General features: G+C 42.7%; 1 protein-coding gene across 1 annotated transcript in view; it reads right to left on the bottom strand.

The window, feature by feature from the left end:
• pgm5 (phosphoglucomutase 5) overlaps positions 1-27,973 on the bottom strand; it is a 274,198-nt gene that overhangs the window by 152,134 nt on the left and 94,091 nt on the right. The window contains exons 4-6 of the mRNA XM_059973848.1: positions 15,507-15,632; positions 11,729-11,919; positions 10,774-10,928 (exon numbers count right to left, since the gene is read on the bottom strand). Of these exons, the coding sequence (XP_059829831.1) occupies positions 10,774-10,928; positions 11,729-11,919; positions 15,507-15,632 (472 nt within the window). The remainder of the gene's footprint in view (positions 1-10,773; positions 10,929-11,728; positions 11,920-15,506; positions 15,633-27,973) is intronic.

Here is a 27,973-nt window from a genome sequence, read left to right as displayed (position 1 = left end):
CATATTGGTCACCTGCATAGTGAGATTCCTGGTTAGCAGACTGGTAATGGTCAAGGGATAAGAGAGGAAACAGAACAGTAGTTCTCTTCCTGAAGAATAGAAGAATTTCTGAGGTATGTTGCTTACAAGTCTGATGGCTGTACTGTCGATTCTCTGCCTTCAAGAGGGAGCTGGGCTATTTTTGACCGATTCAGGTATCTTTATAGCCATCCCTTGATGCGCAGGATCTACCATGCTGAATCCTGTGGGTTCAAGTGGTCATGGAGAAGTTATGCAGAATAATTGTTTTACCTTCTTGGCCCTGAACTTGGGGCAGAAGGGAGCAGGGGTTGTGCAGAGGTTTCCTCACCTCTCAGGAGTTTACATGGCAGTGGTCATGATATGTGAGGTCGAGGAGAAAGACTGGAGACATGGGACGAGGGAAAACATCTTTAATTATGATTGAAAGGCCTTCTTAACTTTGAACAAATTTCTTGGACCCAAGACTTTTTCTGCCTCTGTGCTTGTACACTGCTACGTTTGTTGCATTGACCTAAACTTGCTTTCCCCTCTCTCAAAGCAAATCCCAAATGTGTTTGAGCAGCAGTCAAGTAGGGAGCTGGTATCCCCACCCTCCCATTGATACTATAACCATTCTGGGAGTGCACTTGCTCAGTCTAGTTTACGCAGGAAAGATTCTGTATCTGATCTGTATAGCCCATTATGACAGTGCAACACAAGAGAGCTTACTTAATTATTAATAAATTCCAAATGCAAAAGCTTGCTTTTGCAGCAGACTGTGACTGAGAGAGATAAAGGCTACATAATATAGCCTATATGGATCAAAAGAGGACCAACTGTTCCTTGTGCAAAAATAACTTGGTATTAAGTTGCAGGCCAATGTTATATTATGAGCATAATTTTAAAATGCAGCTCTTAAAATCAGACCAACTGTCCTTGATAGCAAAGGCAGCACTTGACTGAATGTAACATCAAGATGCCCAAGTAAAGCTAAAGTCAACAAAGATAAAGGGGAAAGTTCTCTTCCGGCTGGAGCCAAACTTCACACCGAGGTTGTGGTTGTTGGAGGTCAGTCATCTCAGTCCCTGTAGACTGATGCAGCAGTAACTATTTCTGAGAAAGGTGGAACCATAACATCTCTCACTGCCATTTAACCATATAACCACTGCCAAGTTCCCTTGTATCAACAAGCAAAGGTCATCATACCATTGGCCAAAAACTTTACGGACCAGTTACATCAACATCATGACTTTCAGAGTAGGTTTGAGATAAGTGACTAAGCAGTAAGCCTTTATTGTTAGCTTACTGCCTAGCCAGGAAAAGAAACACATACATAAGCTTAAATCCCTTATTCTAAATATTTGACATTCTAAAGTCCTTATCATTTGTTCCTGCCAAATGTAATGTTCCATCACCTCTGTCTCCATCTTTTTTTCTTGTTAGTTGTCTAAAAATAAACCAGAGAGGGGTCTCGGCCCGAAACATCGACTGTACTTTTTTCCATAGATGCTGCTTGGCCTGCTGAGTTCCTCCAGCATTTTGTGTGTGCTGCAGAGAGTTGTAACCATGTTGTCAGACCTGACACAGAGATAATCCTCTGAGCTTATACATGTCCATTGCCAAGAGCACCTATTTTCAGCCATGATCAACCTTCCCACAACCCCAACACTTCAGCTCACCTGCAGCTGAAGTCTGTAACTATGCCTTGCTACCTCAACATTTCACAGCCCACTCCCTGTGAATGTGACACAAAATATCATTACCCCTTCTTTACTCAAACCCGAAGTCCGATTCACCCATTATCCTTGCATGTACTGATCCACAATGGTACCTGGCTATGCAATGCCATGATTGTTTTCAAATCCTTCCATCTTCTTATTCCCATTTCCTATTTCTATATTCTTTTCCTCATCTATAAAACTCTGTGCAATTTTATTCTAGCCTCTTAACCATCGCCTAACCACTCCCCACACCCCCCATTTCCTCAATTCTAGAATTCCCTTCTAAACCTCCTGCTCCTCAGCCCCCTCCCCTGTTTTCTTTATAATCTTCCTTTATCCCCAGATGTCTTGGATACCTGCCTTACCCTCTATTTTTGTGACACAGAACTGAGTTTTATTCCATGGGCCTTCTGGGAATTTTTAGTCAGAAAGTTGCTTCAAAGACACCATTGCTGATGTGCCAAGGGTCTGTAACATCTCCAGAGTAGACACAGACCTGAAAATGGCACCCAGCTCAGTACTGAGATTTCTCAGCATTGCTCCAATTGTTTAAGGATACTGATAGGTCATAAGCATCCACAGATTTCCCTTCACAACTAACATAATGCCAGGCTGAGCTTAATATTTTAATCATATTAAAAGCAAAATAAAAATTGAATCCTTGGGAGCTTGTAAGCTTGCACCTAAAGGTACATAAGTCACCCTGACCAGATGAACTGCACCCTAGGAACCTGAAAGCATTAAAGATTGAAAACATTAAAAAATTCTATCTTTTTATAGGAACATAGAAAACCTACAGCACAATACAGGCCCTTTGGCCCACAATGCTGTGCTGAACATGTACTTACTTTAGATATTACCTTGGGTTACCCATAGCTAGTTTTCTAAGGTCCATGTACCCATCCAGAAGTCTTTTAAAAGACCCTATCGTATCCGCCTCCACTACCGTCACTGGCAGCCCATTCCACGCACTCACCACTCTCTGTGTAAAAGACTTACCCCTGACATCTCCTCTGTATGTACCTACTTGCAAGCACCTTAAATGCAGTGGCATTAGAAATGATCTTCAAGTATCATTGGACTCTGGCATGATGCCAGAGGACTGGAAAATTGAGAATGTCACTCCACTGTTTAAGTAAGGAGGAAGCAGCAGAAAGGAAATTATAGACCAGTTAACCTGACCTCAGTGGTTGGGAAGATGTTGGAGTCATTTGTTAAGGATGAGGTGATGGAGTACTTGGTGACACAGGACAAGATAGGACACAGTCAGCATGGTTTCCTTCAGGAAAATTCCTGCCTGATGACCTGTTGGAATTCTTTGAGGAGATTACTAGTAGGATAGATAAAGGGGATGCAGTGGATGTTGTATATCTGGACTTTCAGAGGCCTTTGACACATGAAGTTGCTTACCAAGTTAATAGCCTATGGCATTATAGGAAAGCTACTAACATGGTTAGAACATTAGCTGATTGGTAGGAGGCAGCAAGTGGGAATAAAAGGATCTTTTTCTGGTTGGCTGTCAGTGACTAGTGGTGATCTGCAGGGGTCGGTGTTGGGACCACTTCTTTTTATGCTGTATATAAATGATTTAGATGATGGGATAGGTGGCTTTATTGGCAAATTTGCAGATAATACGAAGATTGGTGGAGGGACAAGTAGTGTTGAGGAAACAGGTAGGATGCAGAAGGACTTAGACAGATTAGGAGAATGGGCAAGAAAGTGGCAGATGAAATACAATGTTGGAAAATGCAAGGTTATGCACTTTGGTAGTAGAAATAAATGTGCAGACAATTTTCTTAACGGGGAGAAAATCCAGGAATCTGAGGTGCAGAGGGACTTGTGAGTCCTTGTGCAGAATACCCAAATGGTTAATTTGCAGGTTGAGTTGGTGGTGAGGAAGGCAAATGTCATGTTAGCATTCATTTCAAGAGGTCTGGAATACAAGAGCAAGGATGTGGTGCTGAGGCTTTATAAGGCACTGGTGAGGCCTCACCTTGAGTATTGTGAGCAGTTTTGGGCCCTTCATCTTAGAAAAGATGAGCTGGCATTGGAGAGGGTCCAGAGGAGGTTCACAAGGATGATTCCAGGAATGATAGTGTTATCATACAAGGAATGTTTGATGGCTCTGGGTCTGTACTCACTGGAATTCAGAAGGATGAGGGAGGATCTTATTGAAAACTTTTGAATGTTGAAAGGCCTAGACAGAGTAGATGCAAAACGGAAGTTTCCCATGATGGGAGAGTCTAGGTCAAGAGGGCACAGCCTCAGGATAGAGAAGTGGCCTTTCAAAACAGATGTGGAGAAATTTGTTTAGCCAAAGGGTGGTGAATTTTTGGAATTTGTTGCCCCATGCAGCTGTGGAGGCCAGGTCATTGGGTGTATTTAAGGCAGAGATTGATAGGGTCTTGATTGGATTTGATATCAAAGGTTATGGGGAGGAGGCCAGGAACTGGGGTTGAGGAGAAGAAAAATGATCAGCCATGATTGAATGGCAGAGCAGACTCAATGGGCCAGATGTTCTAATTCTGCTCCCATGTCTTACGGTCTTATCTACATGGATTTCATTGTCCATGCATTTAACACTTCCCCACTTCATCCCTTGGAAGACCAGAGTTGTGCAAGGAAAGTGTGGGGGTCAGGGGAAGGAGGGAAAGCTGAGGAGAGGAGAATCCTGTTATTTATTTCAATATCTGCTTAGGAGTTAGGCAGATTTCTGTCCTTTGCCTTCCCAAATTACCTGTCTGCCTGAACCTATAACTGTGCAATACTCTTTGAGTGTATCAAAGAATAGATTGCTGGATTGTAATGGAACTTGTGGCACATCAGCTACTCAGGCTCAAGTGCACCAGATCATTAGACGGCGCTATTCTGCACGGGGAATTCTTTAGAGAAATTGCACTTCAAACCAGTGTTGTAACACTGCATGAATGTTCAGTTGTATGGAAGTTACAAAAGTTGCATGGAACTTAGCATGTTGGCAGGCTGCATATGAAACCTGCAATACTATTGCAGCTGATATTGACAGTGTAACTCCACCTTAAGCAATCGTGCAAGTGCCCAAGGCTAGTAGTGGAATTGCACCAGAAACTTAGAGCGTGACACGTGATGAAATATGGGCTCCTTCCACGTGGAAAGTGCTGCATCTCTGACATGAAATGAGTGGTGTAACTCCAAGTGCAATCAGCAGTGCTACTCTGACTGAAGCACTTTGTATGACACTGTAGGAAATACTTGTGCAATTAAATGTAGAAATTAAAATGTAATTTCACCTTCTGCTGGTAGTGTAACATCACTTGAAGTGAGTAGTGTAATAATACTAAGCATCTGGTGGGATATCACTACATAAAACCAGTAGTGTAGCACAATGTAAAACTAGTGGAGTGACATTAGAAAAACTAGAGTTGTAACACCACGTGGAATTAGTGGTAGTATATTAAATGAAACTCATGATATAACAGCAGATGAAATTGTGGTGAAACTACACATGGAACTTGCATTGTAACTATAATGTGACTCCATCTGCAGTAGGAGATGTAACCAAACCTGGAACCTCAAAATCAGTGTAACTGCATATGAAACTCAGGGTGTTAATATACACGAAACCCATAGTGCAACTACACCCTACACCTGTACATCTGAAACTCAGCAGGTAACTACCTGGAACTGCAGTGTAAGCACTCTGTGATTGCCTTCTCTTTGCTTTTGATTTAAAGTTCAAAGTAAATTTATCATCCAAGTACACATACGTCACCATATGAGATCCACAGAATATAAAATCATTAGCCCTACTACAACAGCAAGTCATTACAGCAGTGTCACATAGATCATGTTGATTCTGGACCTGACCAAAGCAGATGTTTCCTTTCAGTGCTGCTAGTGTCCTCCAGGGAATGCATTTCAGCCATTTTGATAACTAAGCTGCAATTCACATTGTGATGTGTTTTGTACCATTGTGTCAATATCACTGAGTAATTTCAGTTCTTGCTATTACCTTGCACCAAATATAGTATATACTCTCAGTAAAACCACAAAAATATCCTAATATATCTTCCAAAGCCTCAAGCTAGACCCCTATAATATTCTCACCAAACTTTAGGAATGTTCTAGCAATACCATAGAAATAGCCTAGGAATACCCCAATTTCACTTTCACTATATTTTAGGAATATTCTAGATAAATCTCAGTCTATACTATGGAAATATTCTTGATATTGTCCAGAGGTACCCTCAATTACCCTATTAATAGATTCAACTAGTATAGAAATACCCATGTATTTTCCAAGGAATGATTTAGAAACACTCTACTCATATAGTCCCTTTAGCGATATCCTTCCTTTACCTCGAAACAACCCAGGTTTTCTTCAGATCCATTCTAGCTATTACCTAGCGATTCCCTTCCTCTACTCTAGGAAGATCCTTATTATAACCTAGGATTACACTGGATAAATTCTTAAAATACTCCCAGCTATGCTGTAATAATAATCAAACTACACTCTGTCTGTCTGTTGGTCTATCTATCTAGATACAGCGCGGAATAGGCCCTTCTGGCCCTCTGAGCTATGCAGCTCAACCTCGATTTAACCCTAGCCTAAACAGAGGACAATTTACAATGAGCAATTAACCTATCAGCTGGTACGTCTTTGGACTGTAGGAGGAAACCAGAACACCCAGAAAAAGCCCCTGCAGTCATGGGGAAAACATACAAACTCCTTACAGGCAGCAGTGGGAACTCTAACTATATTCAAGGAACAAACTAACAACCACGGCAATATCCTAGTAATGACCCTGCAATATCCCAATTGTACCCTTACAATACCTTTGAAATATCTTGGACATAACCTATCAAACCACAGCTATTCACTCGGATCACTCTACCTACGATCTTATAATACTTCCTTTATCTCACCACTATCTCACTATCTCCTTTATCTCACCACTCTTTATTGCAACTTGGGCCCTATTATTTACAAAATGATCATATATATCTTAGCCCAATTATTTTCTTGACTGTGTATGACCAAATTCGTACAAAAGATGAAGTATAGAGTACAAACTCAGTACAGACCCTTCCTGTGCAACCTGGCCCTTGTCACATCACATTATAAGTGGTCTATTTTCCTATTTCCATGACAACTGAAACCCAAGACTTTTACATTAACTCTAGGGTTAATTTCTACCATTAGCCATGACATTATGTCCCCAAATCTCTACTTTCAATTATATTGGCAGGATTTTGCACGTGATCTACAGTATTCATCTATTCTTCCTATTCGCCTCTCAGGCAGCTGCCTCTTTCAGACACATGGCATTCTTTGAGCACTAAACTGCTATCATATATAACTGATCTAACCTGAAATCCACTATAGGGGATAAATCAATATACTGTACGTATAAATTGCAAAGAAATTAGCATTTTAACCAGTCCTATTGAAGAATCCTCACTAAACCAGTATATCTGCTCTTGCTGATCACAGGAGCTTTCTCAATCTTCCTCAAAAATTACTCAGGTCAAGAAATATTGTATTTTTAAAGTATTTGAAAATGTGATCATTTATTTTGCATCCTTTTGTTTTTATAGAAAATATTATTCATAAAATTTGCAAATATATTAAAGAGTACATTCATATATTGGCAGTCTCAATATAGGCTATGTCTTTCTTACAAAATTTTTTCTTACCTGTCACCAGGAGTCCACAACATATATTCCATATTGACTATTGTTAGTTACCTGTGAACTGAGGGACTTGTTAGGCAGTTTCACATAGCAGTTCAGAATCAGACATGTTCCTCCAGGTCTAAGTTTGCATTTAGATTAGAATAGCATCAAAATCCATCCAGGTTTACTATGGTCAATATTTTTGCTTGTAGCTTTTTAAACACAGATTTACTGAACAAACTATTTGAGATTCCTGGTCCATGCTTCAGGTCTTTGACTGCTGAAACCCTTAGAGGTACTCTTCTTACCTCCTGATATTCTCCCTATCTACTCTCCCAACCTCCACTGTCCAAAGTTCAAAGTACATTTATTGTCAAACTATGTATCAATTATACAACCTTGAGATTTATCTCCTTACAGGCAACCACCAAACAAGAAACCCTAAAGCGCCCATTAGTAAAAAGACTGATAAATGGGCAGAGAGACATTAAAAAAAACACAAATCGTGCAAACATAAAAGCAAGCAATGACATTCAGAATGAAAGTGAGTTCGCAGGCACAAGGCCCGGATCAGCTGAAACAAGCCCCCAGCCTTAGCCTCAGTTCATCACACTGTGGGGCAAATCATTGTCAAGCTCTGACATGAAGCCTGGAGTAGGCCACAGCCTCAGCTTCAGTGCCATGGAGAGTCAAGTAAACATTGCGGAGCAGCAAGGAGAATCGGCTCGATCCTCGCCTCCAGTCCCTGACACCCAGCCTTTACAATCTATCCAACTCAGTGTTTAAATTGTCCAAACACTGTATCATCCCTCGCACTAGGACCTGGTCCCTGTCGCATCAATACACTCTGGGCCTGGATCCCGCTGCCACGTTCCAGCCTATGCCCAACCTTTCCACTTGGCACTTAGATCAATCCAACCTCGCTCTTGATTTTGGTGGACAGGCGCAAAAACTCATCTGCCCTAACTCTTCTCCACTTCGAATGCCCATAACTCCATCTCGAACATGTCTTAACCTCACTCCAATCATTTGTCCTCTAATGCGCCTCGACCTCACTCCAACCCTAGCTCACACAAGCACACCTTGACTCTCAGATCAGCCTTGCCTCCTCTCACCTCCTCATTGCTTCTGGTGATCATTTACCACAACTTTCCGTAGAAAAAAAGTGCTATTAATAAAGTATTCAGATGTATTCCTTGCTTTATAAGCAATAAGCTGTAGCCCATCTTCATTTGCACCATCTTAAACCAGAAATCTGTGAACAGTTGTCGTCAGAAATTCAGAAGGGTAGAACTGGAAGTGTGCAGAGATCTCAAGAGTTTCCAAGGGTGGTGAAGTTAACTAAGACTTAGAGGAAGGAAACTCAGAGCAATGTAAGTACAAGTATGATGAAGATAAAGTATTGCTAGAAATAAGCCAATGCTGATCACAGCCAATGGGCGAGTGGGACTTGATTTGAGTCGGACATGGGCAACAGAGGTTTGGAAAAGATACCTTGCTCCAAGTGAAAGATCCTTAGACTGACTGGGAAACTATTTTCACCATTTACACATAGCATTGAAATTAGTAATCCGTAAATAAAAACATCTTGGAGATCCCCACCACATGCAGTTTCTTCAGCAGGCACTGCTTCAAGTAGGCGTGGCTGTCATTGAGGCCTACCACCATCCAGGACATGCCAGCTTCATGTGGTTCCCATCATGCACTGAAATCCCACGCCACCAGGTTCAGCAACAACTACTCTCATACAACCATCACCATCTAGTAGGGAGGGGGGAGCTACTGCACAGGATCGAAATAAGCTGCAGAGAGCTGTAAACTTAGTTAGCTCCATCATGACAACTAGCCTCCATAATATCCAGTACACCTTCAAGGAGCAATGCGTGAAAAAGGTGGCATCCATCATTTAGAACCGCCATCACTCAGGAAGTGCCCTGTTCCCACTGCTACCATCAGGAACGAGGTACAGGAGCCTGAAGGCACACACTCAACAATTCAGGAACAACTTCTTCTGCTCTACCATCTGATTTCTGAATGGACATTGAACCCATGAACACTGCCTTGGAACCTTTTTTATTTTTCTTTGTGCACTACTTATGTATTGCATTGTACTGCTATGACAAAGACAACAAACTTCACAAGATATGCTTGTGATACTAAAACTGATTCTGACCTGATCTGCACAATTCTGATCCTAACTCAAGAATGGAACACTGTGGACCTGTTTTTGTACTTCTATAGACATGTCTCTGTGCTTTATTTGGCATTGACATTTTATCTTTCTTTTTCTCTCCACTGTCTTGTATAATTTATGTATGTGGAATTTATACTCTGTGTCTGAACATATGTGCCTGTTACGTTGCTCTGAGCAAGCTTTCATTGTATCTGCACCTCACTGTACTTGTGCACATGACAATAAACTCAACTTGATTGTTGAGAAGAACTAGTTGTACCCATGTACTCATGCCTTTTTTATGCAGTCACTTAGTAAGGCAGGTCAAAAGTAGCAGGGAAAGCACTCTCACCCTTAGGGGCAGAAAGGAAGTTGACAACAAAAGCCTACACTGAGTCTCCAGTGCAGTTCTGACGAAAAGCAGCAGTGTTAGAGGTTCTATTGCTCAGATGAGACATCTGTCCAAGACCTCTTCAACCTCATCAAATGGAAGTGAGAGAGGATTCTGACTGTGTGCACCACTACCTGGTGTGGCCACTCCAATGCAGAGGATTGAAAGAGGACTGCAGATTCAGCCAGTTCCATCACAGGAATAAGCCTCCCAGCATCCAGGACATCTTACAAAGGCAACGTCTCAAGAAGGCGGCATCCATCATTAACAACACTCACCTCCCAAGACATGGCACATGGGCACTTCTCATTACTACCATCAGGGAGGAGGTACAGGAACTTGAAAACCCATACTCAACAATCTAGGAGCAGCTTCTTCCCCTCTGTCATCAGATTTCTGAATGGGCCATGAACACTACCTCGTTATTCCTCTTTTGCAGTATTTATTTATTTGCCATTGTAGATATAGTGACTTGCACTGTACTGTTGTGCAAAGCAATGAATTTCATGGCACACTGCATGTCAGACATAATGAGCTGACTCTAATTCTGAAGGTTCCAAGGCATGATTATGAAGACGAACAGTGGTATCCTGGCCAGTAACTATCCTTCAAACAGAAATCAATATGATCAATATTACATCCATCTTGTGGATCTTGATTCAACAAGAATGTGCATTGGCTGTTGTGGTTCCTACTTCAGAGGCTGTGAAACAAATTAAGGAGTCCTTAGGGCATGAGCACCTTAGAAATACAAGTCTTGTTTTCATTGATGCATGAGGTCATATTACAGTTTAATTAGTTATTAGAACTTTGAGCAAGCCAAACTTTCTTACCTGTCAAGTGCTCTACTGGTGGGCATGCTTCTTGCAAATCCTCGAATTCCCATTTTCTGGAAGTACGGAATGCAGGAGATATTTGCAGCAATCACAGCAACCGAGTCCGAGGGATTGACAAAGAACCCATTTCTCCCAAGGATCAAGTTACGATCCTGTTTTGAATAAAGCAATCTATTTTAATATCTTATCCCCAATTTAAGTTCATCTGGTTTGTCTTCTAACAATCTCCAGCAGCCATCTGGATATTTTCAAGTGAAAGCTGCCCTACATTATTTTACCTGGATTCTAGGAAGAGAGCCAGAACATGGGGTAAAGGGCATGCCCTGAATATTTTTCTGAAACCTTTTGCTGTACATGGAGGCTCTATAACCATTCAAAAGCCAAGATGGGAACACATGCAGCCAAGTTTAGCATGCAGGAGAGTATTGAGAATTTGTAATCAAGCAAGCTATCTCATATAATGTGTTCATGATTTTGTATGACTACAAGATTACATTAAGTCCACTTCAAATATGGCTGCGTATTTTAATTGTATGAAATTATGCAACTTAAGTATTTATATTTGGAGTTAAGGTGACATTGCATTTTCTTAACAAGTCTTCAAAAGATTAGAGCAGCAAATATCCAAAGACATGCAAAGTCCATGAATATCCTGTTAAGATCAATAGGGTCTCCTGGTAATACCTCCTTAGTTACATAAGACCTAGGTAGAGATTGCAGAGTACACCGTTTAAATGTAGACCATCAGGAATGATAGCCTTGACAATGAGGGAATACCTCAGGCACCACTAATTAAATGAGGAACTGTTAAGAGGCATGAGTTAGTAGGTCAATTGGGCGGTGCAAGCTTGTTGCACCAGATGGTCCTGTTACTGTGCTGTATTTGTAAATAAAATAAAGTAAAATAAATAAACAAAAGATATTATGGTAATAAATGCAGATCAATCTTTACCCCATCTCCATCGAAGGCTGCACCAAATCCATATTCCCCTCCTTTCATAGCCTCAAGAAGGGAGGTAGCATATGTGAGGTTTGGGTCTGGGTGATGTCCACCAAAGTCTTCCAATGGAACACAATTGACAGCAGAGTTTGCAGGAGCTCCAAGCTCATCACAGAGTATTCGCCTTACATAGGGACCCATAACTGCAAAAGCAAAGACAAAGATCACAGCAGCTTTCTTCAATATGTCAAAAAGGACCAGGATTCAGCATTAAGGTCCTTCATCCATTCTTCATTCAGTGAGGGGTTAGTTGAACTGATCTTTAGTCTCTATTTCACCTTCGTGTCTGATTGCCATAAACATTTCTCAATCTCAGGCAACAACATGGAGCATCAGCGCCATCCAGAAGTAGGAACTTCAACAAAGTACTGTACACTCTCATGAACAAGTCTGGTCTGCCGCTTCTTCCCCTGCCTCCCTCCCTCCTGTGAAAGGTCACCGTTTCAGGGTGCAGTGCCCTGTAAACATTCCACTGCTTTCCATCCTCAAAGTGTTCCAAATAAACCACAGCAATCAGCACTTGCAGATGTTCTGTACGGGGCTGCTTTATGACTTTGTGCGCATTGCTTCACTCTTTTTTTTGCTGCTCCCTGGGTACTCCCCGGGATTTTAATCGAATCATAGAAACTCCTCCGTAAAAGAAGAGCATCCAGCCTATCTTGGGAATGCCAGATCTTGGAAAAGAGCTCTCCAAACAGTCTATTTAGATTCATTCACCCATTCCACCACTTGGAATCTCGAAGCAATTTTGGGGATAACTATACAATTGCTGCAGGGAAATAGTGGCAGGCTTGAAATTGACCGCAGGAAGGTTACCTTGTCTGTACCCATGTGTCTGTGATGGAGCTACTTACACGCTTGTTCCTTGTATCAGTATCTTGTGCCCGTGACAATGAACTCGACTTGACTTGAAGGTTAATTCACACATAACGTCTGAACACTTACAGTATTCTCGTGCCATGCTTTCTGATCAGAACAGGAAAGTATCAAACATTTCACCAAATCCTAGAGAAGTCATTACATGTCATTTGTTGCGCGTGATACAGCTACAGTGCTTTGAAAAAGTACTCAGCCCCACAACTACTTTTACATATTAGTATCTTATTTTCTACATTCAAAACATATTGAAGTAGGACTTGTTGAACTAATCTACTAAACATTGTGCATCATGTCAAATCAAAAGAAAAATTCCAAAAACTTGTCAACAACTGATGAAAAATTAAAAAATAACATTGTGAGGCTGAAGAAATATTCATCCACTTTGTAATTATGACACTAACTTTCCTCAGGCTATATGTTACCTTACCAATTCACCCAATTTGTTGATGCAGAAAATTGGAGGATCAACTGTTTTCATTGAATTCATAAGAATAAATACTCCCTCCCTCTGTAAGGTCCAACAGTACGGTAAATTTTCAACAGACCAAACCAAAATGAAGACAAAAGAGCGTTCAAAACAAGGTAGGAGAATGATAATAGAGAAGCACAAATTTGGGGAAGGGTACAAGACCATCTGTAAGGAACTGATCATACCTCAGAGCACAGTCCAGTTCAACATGAAAAAGTGGAGAAAATATGAAACCAAAGTCAGACTGCCTAGGTCAGGACACCCCTCTAAAGTTAGTCGCCATCGAAGAGTTGAACTTGTAAGAGAGACTACTGTGATGCCAACGGTCACTGAGTGAGCTGCAGAAGACAATGGCTGCTACTGAAGTACTTGGCCCTACAATCTCTAGGGCCTTGCACAAACAGTGTATTTATGGAAAAATGGCAAGGAAGAAGCTCTGGCTGAACAAAAGCTCTGTGCTGGTAAGGACTTTGCAAAGTGTTTCTTAGAAAATACAGTAAAAATGTGGAAGAAGATGATGTAGTTTGATGAGACTAGCGTGGAATATTTTGGCCTTGACACTAAGTGATACATGTGGCGTGAATCTGATACTGTGCATCAGGCAGGTAACACAATCCCTACTGTAAAGTATGGTGGAGGTAGTATTATACTGCAGCAGGGACCGGAAATCTGGGCATGATTGATGGGAAAGTGAATGCTGCTAAATACAGAGAGAGTCTGGATAAAATCCTGCTAGCCTCTGCCAGAATGCTTAAAATGGGGAGGAAGTTTGCCTCTCAGCAGGACAATGACCTAAAACACACTTCCAGAACAACCATGGAGTGGCTTCAAATTGAAGAAAACTGACGTCCTTGAGTGGCTCAGTCAGAATCCTGACCTTAACTCGATCAATTATCTCTGGCAAGACCTGAAGATTGCCACTGCCCAACTAACCTGGCACAGCTTGAGCAATTTTGCAAGAAGGGATGGACAAATCTTGCTCCATCACTTTGCGCAAAGCTAATAGAGACTTATCCAAAAAGACTTCTGGCTGTAATAGCTGCCAGAGGTGGTTCAATTAAGTACTGAGCAAAGGGGGATGAATACTTTTGAACTGCTGACGTTCGTTCCAGTTTTTGAATTTTTAGTTTTTCATGCTTTAGTTTTCCCTGGTTTCTGGGCCCCTCTGTGAAAAAGGAGGATGTGATTCATAAATTAAAGTTCTCAGTTAAACTTGATCAAAATTCCTGGTTGTAATACTTATTTATGTGAACAAAAGGTTGGGGGGGGGGGTTCAATACTTTTATAAGGCACTATCAATGACTGTTCTCAAAATAAAAATGATCTGGAAAGTGAGGCAGATAATTGGAACATACTTATTTATGGGTATAACATATTGCCTATGTAGCCAATCAAGTCTATCGCAGTTACCTGTATAATTCCATTAACCCTATCCCTACTCTCCTTATTTCCTTGTAACCTCACAACTTATGTTCCCTCACATATGCTTGTCAACCCTGCTTTTAAATTTTTTTTTTGCCATTAACTCACATTACGAAGCAAATTACCCAATGTGTCAATCAGAATGTCTTTGGAATGCAAGCCAGAGTGTGTGGAGAGATTGTGCAGTTGGCAAAGATTTTACCTAAGGGCAGGGTCCAACCCTTGTCCCAGAAGTTATGAATTAACAACACCAACTATTGCACCAATGAAGCCCACTTTATGGGGCTTTTTCAAGAACCTGGGATCTCTCCCTTATCATGTGTCTTAAATCCTAAACAAGAATTATACCTCTACACAAATAAGCTTAATTCTTTAAGGCTGCAGTTTTAGATAGAATTGATTAACACAGTTTCTCCAGTCTAGTCATGTAATCTCTCAAACCAGAAACCATGCTGATAAATCTTCCCTGTACCCTCTCCAAAGACTTCACGTTGCTAGAGCTGAAACAACGCAAGCTAAAAATCTGTCCTCGGTCGACAGTACTAAGCACCTATGTAAGTGAGTACTGACCGTGGATTGTATCTGGAAACACAAGAAAATGCAGATGCTGGAACTGGAATTAACAAAGGATTTGATGGAAGAACTCAGTGGGTTGAGCAGCTTTTGTGGGAGGAAAGCAACTGTTGACATTTCGGGCTGGAATCCTACATCAGGACCTGGTGAATTGTACCCCACACATATGCATCTGTTGACTCCAGCAGAACCAAATGTTGGGAGGGAATTACATAAGCACTTAACACCAAGGACTAAACACAAGTTTCTACCCGGTCATTGCTACCAATCATTGCATAAGTTATTATTTACATTAATGTTACTTTTTTCTGTAGCTAGAAGGAACCATAACAAAAGAAATATAACAAGAACCAGTCATCAATCCAGCTGGGCAATGCTTCAGCTTACCTCCATGCATGGCATCTATCCTTATTTTCAATTGGTTAGGTCCAGTGAGTAATCCTCTGATGGCACTGAAGTCAAAGATGGTTCTCAGCATGTTGAGGTAAACATCTACTGTGTCTACAATTTCAACTGGAAACGTAGAAGGAAACAGTCAATGTGTTACTAAAGGTAGTATGATTCAGAGGTACTTCGTGAGCAAAGTTTGTTAAATACACTTTGATCTTTTCAGGATGGAGGCAGAAGAGGCTGCAGGTGTTGGAATCTAGAGCAACCCACAATCTGCTGGAGGAACTCAGCTGGTTAGGCAGCATCTGTGGGGGACCAAATGGGCCTTCATTATTTTTGGGTCAAGACCTTTCATCTGGACTGAAAGATGAGGAGAGGTAGTGAGTAGGAAAAGGTGGTGGGAAGCAGCGGAGCAAAAGTTGGCAGGTAATATATGGATCCAGGTGTGGATGGGAGAGTGGAAGTAGCAACAGAAGCTGGGAGGAGACAGGTGGAGATGAGAAAGGGCTGAAAGTGATGAAATATGACAGGAGAGGAAGGTGAGGAATTGAGCCAAATGAGGGAAGTTGGGTGGGCTGATGGGAACATTGGAGGAGGGGAACCAGTGGGAAGAGAGTGTGGATGATGGGCAGATGGAGTGTGTGGAAGAGGGCAAAGAAGCCAGATGATGGGACCGGGGATAAGTGTAGGAAGAACTGGATAGATCAACCAATGGGATTAGGTTATCCTCTCTTAGGCAACCCATTAAAAAAAACCCATTCTTCTAAAACAGGGGTTCCTAACCTTTTTTTATGCCATGCAGCCTAACCTTCTTTATTCCATGGGACCCAGATTGGGAACCCCTGTAAAACAAAACTCCAATGCCATATTTAATTTTGCTGACAGAATTCTGACTGAATTTGCTGACCCATTGTTGTTGGCCGAAAACTGATAAGCAATCAGCAAATAGGAGGGAGGCTGGAAATCTGGCTGAATGGTGCTACAACAAGAACCTCTCACTCAGCGTCAGCAAGACAAAAGAGCCGATTATTGACTACAGGAGTAGGAAATCAGAAGTCCATGAGCCAGTCCTCATCAGGGGACCAGAGGTGGAGAGGGTCACAAACTTTAAAACCTTTGATGTTATCATTTCGGAGGATCTGTCCTGGGTCAAGCACATACAGTAAGTGCCATTACAAGGAAGGCACAACATCTCTACTTTCTTATAAGTTTGTGAACATTTAGCATGTCATCTAAAACTTTAACAAACTTCTATATATGTGTGTTGAAGAGTATAGTCACTGGTTGCATCATGGCCTGGAATGGAAACACTAATGCCCTTGAACGGAAAAGCCTACAGAAAGTAGTAGATATAGCCCAGTCCATCGAGGGTAAAACCCTCCCTACCACTGAGCCCATCTACTGGGAGCACTACTGCAGGAAAGCAGCATCCATCATCAAAGATCAGGCCATGCTCTCTTCTCACTGTTGCCATCAGGAATGAGGTACAGAAGCCTCAGGACCCACACCACAAGGTTTAAGAACAGTTATTACCCTTCAACCATAAGGGTGGTGAACCAGAGGGAATGACTTCACTCAACTTCACTCACCACAACACTGAACTGATTTCACAACCTATGAACTTACTTTCAAGGTCTCTACAACTTATATTCTCAGTATTTATTTGGTATTCATTTATTTATTAGTGTATATATTAATTGCTTCTTTTGTATTGCACAGTTGTTGTGTTTTGCACATTGCTTGTTTGTCCATCTTTGTTGTGAGCAATTTTTCATTGATTTATTTGTGTTTCTTTGTTTACTGTGAATGCCCACAAGAAAATGAATCTCAAGGTGACATTCATGTACTTTGATAATAAATTTACTTTGAAATTTGAGGTGCCTCGCCAATTATTTGTAGCTGAGATACACGTAAATATTTTTGCTCAATAATCACTGAGGACTCAGAGCAATGCCAGATGCAAGTTTGATGCAAAAGCCCTTGCACTAACTCCAGATTATGAAAAAGCACTCAGAAGAATTATTGTGAGCTATTCAGCTCAATGTATCCACAGTAGCTGAAGAAGAACATAGTAGGGTGTTGTCATTTTCCAGCTCTTAGTCCACAACCATTAGGTTACTGTACATCAAGCACATATTCAATAATTGGTTAGTATAGAGTTCAGAATATAGCCACAAACACAAGAAAATCTGCAGATACTGGGAATCCAAAGACACATTATGCTGGCAGAACTCAGCAGGCCAGGCAGCATTTACGGAGAAGAGTACAGTCGACGGTTCCGGCTGAAACCCTTTATCAGGACTGGAAAAGAAGATGAGAGTGAGAGGAAGAAGGGTGGGGGGAGGGGAGGAAGTACAAGGTGGTGGGTGATAGGTGGAACCAGGAGAGAGGGGAGGGGTGAAGTAAAGAGCTGGGAAGTTGATTGGTGAATGAGATAAAGGGCTGAAGGAGGGTGAATCTGATAGGAGAGGTTAGAAGACCATGGAAAAATGGGAGGAGGAGGAGCACCAGAGGGAAGTAATGGGTAGGTAAGGAGAGAAGGTAAGAGAGGGGAATGGGGAATGCTAAAGGGTGGGGCAATTACCAGAAGGTCAGTAAATCAATTTCCATGCTATCAGGAAGGAGGCTACCCAGGTGGAATATAAAGTATTGCTCCTCCAACCTGAGAATGGCCTCATTGCGGCAGTAGAGAAGGCCATGTGTTGGAATTGGAATGGGAAGTAGAATTGAAATGAGTGGCGACTGGAAAGAAGATTCTTGGCGAAGCAGTCTCCCAATCTACACTGAAGTACAGGTGGCCACATTGGGTGCACGGGATACAGTAGATCTCCTTACCTGCTCATCACCTCCCTTTGGTGCTTCTCCCCCTTCCCTTTTGTCCATGGTCTTCTATCCTCTCCTATCAGATTCCCCCTCCTGCCCCTTACCTCTTTCTCCAATCAACTTCCCAGCTTTTTACTTCACCCCCTCCCCTCTCCCAGTTTCAACTATCACCTACCACCTTGCACTTCTTCCTCTCACTTCTCTTCTTCCTTTCCAGTCCTGAGGAAGGGTCTCGGCCTGAAACGTCAACTGTTTACTCTTGTCCATAGATGCTGCCTGGCCTGCTGAGTTCCTCCAGCATTTTGTGTGTGCTGCCTCAGACGATAGTGTTACAGTTATTACAGAGAAAGTGCAAGGGCCAGGATGAGGTAGATCATGAAATCAAGAGTTCATGTTTATGGTACTAGTGTCCTGTTCAAGTGTCTTAAAACCGTGGGATAGGAGCTGTGTCTTGAGCCTGGTGCTACGTTTTCAAGCTTTTGTATCTTCTGCCTGATGGAGGAGGGTGTGTATGGGGGTGGGGGGGGGAGTGGAAGTGGACCAGGCTGGGAGGAATCTTTTATTACATTGGTTGAGCATTTGTGCCATCATCAACCCTTCAGGTAGCCTGGCTCCCCACCAATATTTTATTGAGTAGAATCCTGCAGCTCAAAAACAGGCCCTTTGTCCCAGCTCATCTAATCTGACCAAGGTGTCATAGGGTCACGTGACTTGGAAACAGGCCCTTCGGTCCAACTTGTCTATTCTGACCCAGGTGTCAGAGTCATACAGCATAGAAACAGGTCCTTTGACCCAGCGGCTTCCTGCTCATCCTATTTGCCTGCATCTGAATTGAATTTATTTAAATCTCACATCCATCCCACAACGTGTGGGAGTAATAATCTTTGCATTATGACTGTCGCAATTCACAGACATGTGAATTTATAAGTCTAATGGCTTGTAGAAAGAAGCTGAGCTCGTGAATAAAAGTAATTTACTTCTAATCCTTTTACCATTTACTTTAAATCTGTATCTCCTGGTTTTACGTAGTCACTCCTTCATACCTTCACACTTCCTCCTCTGTCTCACACTTACAATTTTATACACTTCACTTACATCCTCTCTCAATTCCAAACAAACTTAGCCTATCTTTCCTGTTATATTCTCCAGTCTTGACAACATTATTGTAAATCTTTTCTTTGCCCTCTCTTCTGCAATTCACATTCTTGTGATGGGAAGCATGTGCCATAATTCACTGAAATAAACCCAGGAACAGAGTCAGTCATCAAGAAATAGCAAAATGCACAGACGTATTAAAGTAACTTGTGGAGTACCTTTCAGGGATTGGACTGCATTTTTAGTGCAGTTATGCACGTTAAAGTTGTTCAGCTTGTCATGTTTATTACTCATGTTTTTGGAAGCTAGTGAAATATAATATCAAAGGCCGCAAAATTTCCTTTAGCTTCAATTATGATCGCTCTTTAATTTATTACACTAACTTGACAGGTCGGGGGTGGGGGGGGGAGAGAGAGAGAGAGAAAGAGAGAAAGAAACAGCACATTCAACAGGGCAACATTATTTTAGTGTTCTGCCTGGAGCAGCAGGCAAGGTATTTGTGATTTAGAGATGGATGAAAGATTTAAAACTAGGACATTGTTTAACCAGGGTGCCAGTTAGGTCCTACAAATATACGAGTAATGGAAGAATTGGACTTGGAGAGTAGAGTTTTAAATGAGCTTATAAGACTATAGACCATAAGACATAGGAGCAGAATTAGGCCATTTGGCCCATCAAGTCTGCTTCGTCATTCCATTATGAATGATTTATTATCCCTCTCAGCCTTATTCTCCTGCCTTCTCACTATACCCTTTCACACCCTTACTAATCAAGAGCCTCTCAACCTCTGATTTAAATATACCCACAGCCATATGCAACAATGAATTCCACAGATTTAACACCCACTGGCTAAAGAAATTTCTCTTTGTCTCTATTCTAACAGGGTGTTATTCTATTCTGAGCCATCTCAGCTACTGCTCAAAGGCCTGCATACAACTCCCATCTTAACTCTACCCACAAGGATTCTACATCTTCCGATCCTATATCATTTCTTTTGAAGGATTTGGTTTCATTTTTCAACAGTACCCTCCACCTCCTCTTCCTTCCTACCTGTCCTTTTGATACAATGTTTATCCTCTTTGTTAAGCTCCCAACTATGATCTTCTTTCAGTCACGACTCAGTGATGCTCACGTCATACTTGCCAATTTCCAACTGTGTTACAAGATCATCTGCCTTTTTCTGTATCCTGCGTGCATTCAAACATAACACCTTAATTCCTGGATTCATCACCCTTTTCCATTTTGCCCCCATGTTACCAGAAGTTAAATTCTTATTCCTTTCAAAACTTTTTGTCTTTTTATTTATTCTGGAGATTTTTCATAACCTCTCTTGCACTCGCCTTCCCTTTTATGTTATCCTCACTTTTCAAAATTGTTGAACTGTTGAACCTACTATTTAGCTTAAATGCACACTTGAACTCATCTCACTGACTGCATTTTTGCCCTATTACATGCCTATCCTTCACAGTCTCACTACACAGCATCTACTTGTATACCAACTGCTCCATCCCCTGCCCTCTCACTCCAGTTCCCAGCTCCCCTGTCAAATTTGTTTAAGCCCTCCCCAACAGCTTGGGCAAATCTGCATACAAGGATATTGGTCTCCCTCAGGTTCAGGTGTACCCTATCCTTTTTGTACAGCATTGGCAGAGCTTCGCCCAGAAGAGATCTCAATGGACAATAAATCTGAAACACTGTGCTCCGCGCCTATACCTCAGACTTGCAATCATCTGCCAAGTCATCCTGTTCTTATCCTCACTGGAACATGGCAGAGCAACAATCCAGATGTCACTACCCTTGCGGTCCTGCTTTTCAGCTTTCTACACAAATACCTATATTCTCTCTTCAGGTCCTTATCCCTTTTCCTATCTATGTTGTTGATTCCAATATGTACCACAACTTTGGATGTTCACCCTACTCCTTTAAAATGCTGTGGAGCTGATCTGAGATGTCTCTGACCCTGGCACTTGGGGCAACATACCATCCAGGTGCTTTTTTCCCCTCACATCTACAGGATCTCCTGCCCCCTTTCACTCCTACTGCATTCCTCTCTCTCCTTCCCTTCTGAACCACAGAGCCAGACTCAGTGCTGAAGTCCTGGTTTTTGTGGCTTTCCCCAGTTGATTTCCCCCCCCCCCCTCCACCAATAGTATCTCAAGTGGTATACTTACTATTGAGGGGAATGGCCACACTGAGCACTCTGCACTGTCTGCCTATTCCCTTTCCCTCTCCAGAAAATGACCCAGCACCCTGCCTCCTGCAACTTAGTGGTGACTACCTCCCTGTAGATCCTATCTATCACCTCCTCAGTCTCCTGCATGATCCAAAGGTCATCCATCTTCAGCTCCAGTTCTCTAACATGGTTTGTACGGAGCTGTAGCTGAATGCACTGTGCAGATGTGATTAGTACGAGAGATGTTAATCAGAGTGAATGAAGTTTCAGTATCAATGAGTGACAGAGCTAGGCTCGGGCAATATGACCAAATAGACCATCTTAGGGTGACACGGATCCAGGACCCACACATCAGAACCAAACTTGATGCCAAGATGGTAAACAGTCTCAACAGTGAGCAGTTTCAAACCACAACTGCGGGATGAGGACCCAACTTCAGCTCCTGACTGCCCGGGTCAAGGATATGGATCATTGCCTTTGCCATGTTCCAGTGAGGGCAAAAATAAGATGACTTGGCTGTCTGAGGAATTGGTGCCGAGGGTAGGGATTTAGATTTCTTGTCCATTGAGATCTCTTCTGGGGGAAGTATGACCTGTACAAAAAGGATAGTTTACACCTGAACCCGAGGAAGGCCAATATCCTTCTGTTGGATGTACTCAGAATTGTCCAGGAACCTGAAGACATTGCAGATAAGCCTTTAGCTGAGGTGGTCGCACCCAGACCGCGGGCTTCAGAAAGTAGGTGTGTAAGGGGATTAAGAAGTCAGCTCAGGGTTCCCCTGTTGCCATTCCTCTCAGCAACAAGTACATCTCTTTGGATACTGATGGGGTGATGTCCCATCAGGCCATGGCAGCAGCAGCCAGGCTCAAGGCACTGTGGCCTGCTCTGAGGCTCAGCAGCGAAGCACAAAGACAGGCAGAGCAGTAGTGATAGGGGACCTGATAGTTAGGGGACAGGCAGGAGATCCTGTGACTGCAGACGAGACACCAGAATGGTGTGTTGCCTCCCGGGTGCTATGGTTCAGGATGTACTGGAGCGGCTGCAGGATATTCTCAAGGATGAGGGGGATCAGCCAGAGGTCATGGTGCATATTGGCACCAAAGTTATGGGCAGAAATGGGGAAGAGTTCCTATGCAGTGAGTATATAGAGTTAGGAAAGAAGCTGAAGAGAAGGACCTCCAAGGTTGTGATCTCAGGATTAGTCCCTGTGCCATGGGTGAGAGCAGGTGGGAATGGGGTGATAGCATGGATGAATGAGTGGCTGCGGAGATGGTGAAGGGAGTAGGGTTTCACAGAAACATAGAAAACCTACAGCACAATACAGGCCCTTTGGCCTACAAAGCTGTGTTGAACATGTCCTTACCTTAGAACTACCTAGGCTTACCCATTGCCCTCTATTTTTCTAAGCTACATGTACCCATCCAGGAGTCCCTTAAAAGACCCTATTGTTTCTGCCTCCACCACTGCCGCTGGCAGCCCGTTCCACGCACTCACTACTCTTTGTGTAAAAAACTTACTCCTGACATCTCCTCTGTACCTGCTTTCAAGCACCTTAAAACTATGCCCTCTCGTGCTAGCCATTTCAGCCCTGGGAGAAAGCCTCTGACTATCCATACAATCAATGCCTCTCGTTATCTTGTACACCTCTATCAGGTCACCTCTCATCCTCCGTCGCTCCAAAGAGAAAAGGCCGAGTTCACTCAACCTATTCTCATAAGGCATGCTTACCAATCCAGGCAACATCCTTGTAAATCTTCTCTGCACCCTTTCTATGGTTTCCATATCCTTCCTGTAGTGAGGTGACCAGAACTGAGCACAGTACTCCAAGTGGGGTCTGACCAGGGTCCTATGTAGCTGCAACATTACCTCTCAGCTCTTAAACTCAATCCAACAGTTGAAGGCCAAAGTATGCCTTCTTAACCACAGAGTCAACCTGCACAGAAGCTTTGAGTGTCCTATGGACTCAGACCCCAAGATCCCTCTGATCCTCCACGCTGCCAAGAGTCTTAACATTAATGCTATATTCTGCTATTATATTTGACCTACTAAGTTCTTGGATCATTGGAACCTTTTCTGCGGAAGGGTGACCTGTACAAGATGGGCGGGTTGTACCTCAACCAGAGGGGAACCAATATCCTGGCCACAAGGTTTGCTGATGCTACTCAGGGAAGTTCAGACTTTTGCAGGGGCTGGGAACTGGAGCTCCAGGTCAACAAGGGAAGGATCAGACCAGAAGTAGATGTCAGAAAAAGAATTGAAAGACAAAATCAAAATAACGAGTATGATGGGTCAGATAGTTTAAAGTGTGAATATTTTAATGCCAGGTGAACTATGAGTAAGGGTGATGAACTGAGAGCATGGATCAGTTCATGAAGCTATGATGTTGTGGTCAAGAGGGGGGCAGGAAAGGGTCAGGAATAGGATTGGTGCAATTGTGGCTAGTATAAAAGATTGGCAGAGAATACAGGGTGATATAGATCAGTTGCAGATATGGGCTGAGAAATGGCAGATGGAGTTTAACCCAGATAAATGTGAGGTTTTGCACCTTGGTAGGGCAAGTACAAGGATTCAGTACACTTTTAAGGGCAGGACCACTAACAGCAGCGAGATCTTGGCGTCCAAGTTCATAGCTCCATGGAAGTGGCTACATAGGTCATTAGGGTGCTTAAGAAGGCTTACGGAGTGCTTTCTTTATTAGTCAAGACTGAGTTCAAAAGAGGTTATATTACAAATTATAAAACTATGGTTAGGATACATCTGAAGTATTCCATAGAGTTCTGGTTGCCCCACTATAGGAAGGATGTTGAGGCTTTGGAGAGGGGGCAGAAGAGGTTTACCAGGATGCTGCCTTGTTTTGAGGGCATGTGTTATTACAAAAGGCTGGACAAATTTGAGTAGTTTTCTTCGGAGCACTGGAGGCTGAGGGGAGATCTGATCGAGATTTATAAGATTATGAGAGGCATAGAGGAAGGAGACAGGGAGTATCTTTTTCCCAGGGCAGAGATGTCTAATACCAGAGGGTATGCATTTAAGGTGAGAATGGATAGGTTCAAAGGGGATGTGAGGGGGAAGCTTTTTACTCGAGAGCGGTGGCTACCTGGAATGCACTGTCTGGTATGATGGTAGAGACAAATACAGTGGAGGCTTTTAAGAGTTGCTTAGACAGACACATGGGCTTGGAGGATGGCGCCTCTGGAGTGCGGCCTTGTGTGGCCCTGTGGATGACTGGTGTTGCCTACTGAGGTGTCGTGGGAGATGGAACATCAGGATTTCGCTGCAACAGATGAATGGACAGAGATCTCTGTAGTCACGCAGTTGCATATTCTCTCTTTCTCTCGATGTACGGAGAGCTTGCTGCTGATTCTTGGGTCAGGAATCTCAGAGTAAAAAGTGGCGTGCAGACTGTAATATTGTTACAGCGACTGTCAGTCTCCCCTTTCCCTGTGAAGTGGGTGATATCTCTCTGTCCTTTGTTAGTGAGAGAGCGCGCCTGTGGCACGTCAAGTAAACAATAGGCTTTGTTGACTACAGATCATGGTCTCTGAGTACTTGGCTGTAGCTGGGTGGGTGCTAGTGTTTTTTGCTGAATGATCATGGGAGGAGGGTGGAGGTTGACGCTGTTGCTTGGGGAGGGGGGAGAGGAAGCTTTGGGGTTCTAATGTTTTTTGTCATTCATTCTTCTGGATTTTGCAGATGTCTGAAGACAAGTATTTTGGGTTGTACACTGTATACATTCTATGATGATAAATAGAACTGTTTGAACCATTTGAACGTGAGGGATATGGATATTGTGTAGGTAGGAGGGATTTGTTTTTGATTTACCTTTTAGTTGGCTTGGCACAACATTGTGGGCCTGTTTCTGTGCTCTACTATGTTCTATTTTCCATGGTTGCCAGGGAGATATATGGAAATAGTGACCAGGGAATGGAGTTTGTATATTGAAACAAATATAATGATTTAGGTAATTTCACTACCTCATCAAAAGACATCCCTGGTCATCTGCTCACCCCATAGTGGATACTGGCCATGGAATCTATCAATTTAGAGACAGGAATGGGGTCAAAGAAGGTGGCGGTGAGATAGAGCTGGATGTCATCACTATCAGTACCATAAGTGCTTTTAGATAATGTTGCCAGGGTGCAACACATAGATGAGAAACAGGAGAAGGCCAAAGATTGATCCTTGTGGGATACACAAGGTACTCATGAGGATGGCAGATGACCAATCATTATTGAAATTCTTTGGATACCACTGGACTATTTAATGAGGCGAGTACAATCTCATCTATCTGTACACCACTGATGAAGTATTGAAGGAAAATAATGCAGTCAATTGTGTCTATGGCCACAAAACAGATATTACAAACATGGGGTGATATTGATTTTAATAAGAAGTAGCAAGAGAGAATGCTAGAACCACTAAGCAGGGTGGGCAGCATCTGCAGAAAGAAAAACAGTTAATGGCTTAAGTTGATTCTCCTTCTCACTCCATGATGAAGCATCTTCAGCCTGAAACATTAACTCATCTTTTTCCTCTCAGAAATGCTGTGTGTCTCCAGCAACTTCTGTTTTTATATTAGATTCCCCAAAACCTGCAGTATTGTAGCTTCCTATGCTGTGATATGACAAGAGCTCTGAATCTGAGCGGTGGAATTCAAATAAGAGCACCTAGAAAGTATGGGAGCATAAGAAGGGAAGGGAGGAAAATGACATGGGCAGACGACCAATTGGCCAGCAGCAGTACCTAGGAAAAGGAGAAATGCTCACTGCAATCAGCTTCACTTGAATTGGGCTGGTACTAATGTCCCAACAAATCTAATGGTGGGCTGACAAGAAGTGGGTAGAGGGGAAGTGTAGAAAGTTAAATAAAAAAACAAAGCAATGGTGCAGAGTATAAAATGGGGAAAGAGAGACTGTCATGAAGGGACAAAGAGAATGGTACTCCTTTAATAAGAGCCAGAGCAAGAAAAAATGGTAAAGAGGAATGGACCAAGTTAAAGCCTCTTCATCTGAATGCATGCAATGCATGTAACAAGATGGATGAATGAATGGGTATGATGTCGTAGCCCTACAGACACAGAATTCAACGTGAATAAGCTCGGGAGTTCATTTTTCCAAGATGCTCCTCTTTCAGAAAAGTTTGTCAAAATGGAAAAGAAGGCACGGAGGCAGTGAGATGAAAGAATGGGATGAAATCAGGAGGAAGGACCCTAGTTCAGAAAATCAAATGTCTTTTTGGGTGGAGCAAAGAAAAAGCAGGAAGCAGAAATCATCTGCAGGTGAAGTTGTGGGGCCCCATACTAAAGTGGCAAGTTAGGGTATTACAATGAAAAGGTAATAAATACCTGCCAGAATTTAGTTGTTATACAGTATAGAGTGGTCTCATCAAACATATAGTACTGGTGCAGAGGATGAACTCATGGAGAAGGTAACAGATCTCAAAGATGCGGGCTACCTTACATTGAATATTGCTCAGTAAGAAAGGGCCAAGTCCCTTGGGGAACTATGATCATAAATTATGCCGTTGTAAATAAAACATGTAAGTTTGTCAGGCCTGCACAACCAAGCACCTCCGAGTCTCAACCCAGCAGTGGTGGGATCTCCCTGTGGCCACACACTTCAATTCCACAGACCACTCCCACTCTGATATGTCTGTCCATGGCCTCCTCTACTGTCAAGATGAGGCCACACACAGGTTGATGGAGCAATACCTTATCTCCCGCCTAGGTAGCCTCCTACCTGCCGGCATGAACATTCAACTCACAGACCTCCGTTGATACCCCTGCCCCCCCCCACCCCATCCCTATCTATAATTTTAGTCTGGTTCTCTTTCTCTCTCTTTTTCCCCCTCACTATAATCTCCCCCAGCCCTACCTTTCTTTCTCTTTTATTCCCCATAATTCTCCACCTTCCCCCTAGCCCATTTCCCTCCAGCCTATCACTTCCCAGCTCTGTACTTCATCCCTCCCCCCACTTCTTATCCCCCCCGACCATCAAATGTTACTTCACTCCTGACGAAGGGTTTCGACCCAAAATGTCGTCACTACCTCCTCCCATAGATGCTGTCTGGCCTGCTGAGTTCTGCCAGCATTTCGTGTTTTTATTTATTTCCAGCATCTGCAGATTCACTCGTGTTGCAACAGGAGTCACCTATCATTTGTTTCCAGCTCATCTCCTGCAGCCTATTTAAACCCAACACTCACCCACTGTCACTGTTCAACCGGCCTCAATCCATTTCTCATAGTCTTTGGTATCTGTTCTGTCATATTTTGGCCCCTCATGGCTTGTTGTTTTTGCAGTCTATTATTAAAGTTATCGTTGATCATTGTATTGTCTGAGCTGCTCTGCATTTGGGATAAGCCTCCTCTCCATCT

The sequence above is a fragment of the Hypanus sabinus genome, chromosome 7, assembly GCF_030144855.1.
Source record: "Hypanus sabinus isolate sHypSab1 chromosome 7, sHypSab1.hap1, whole genome shotgun sequence".
In the NCBI taxonomy this organism is placed as follows: domain Eukaryota; kingdom Metazoa; phylum Chordata; class Chondrichthyes; order Myliobatiformes; family Dasyatidae; genus Hypanus; species Hypanus sabinus.
The sequence above is the reverse complement of the archived record's forward strand: the minus strand, read 5'-3'. Positions and strand labels throughout refer to the sequence as shown.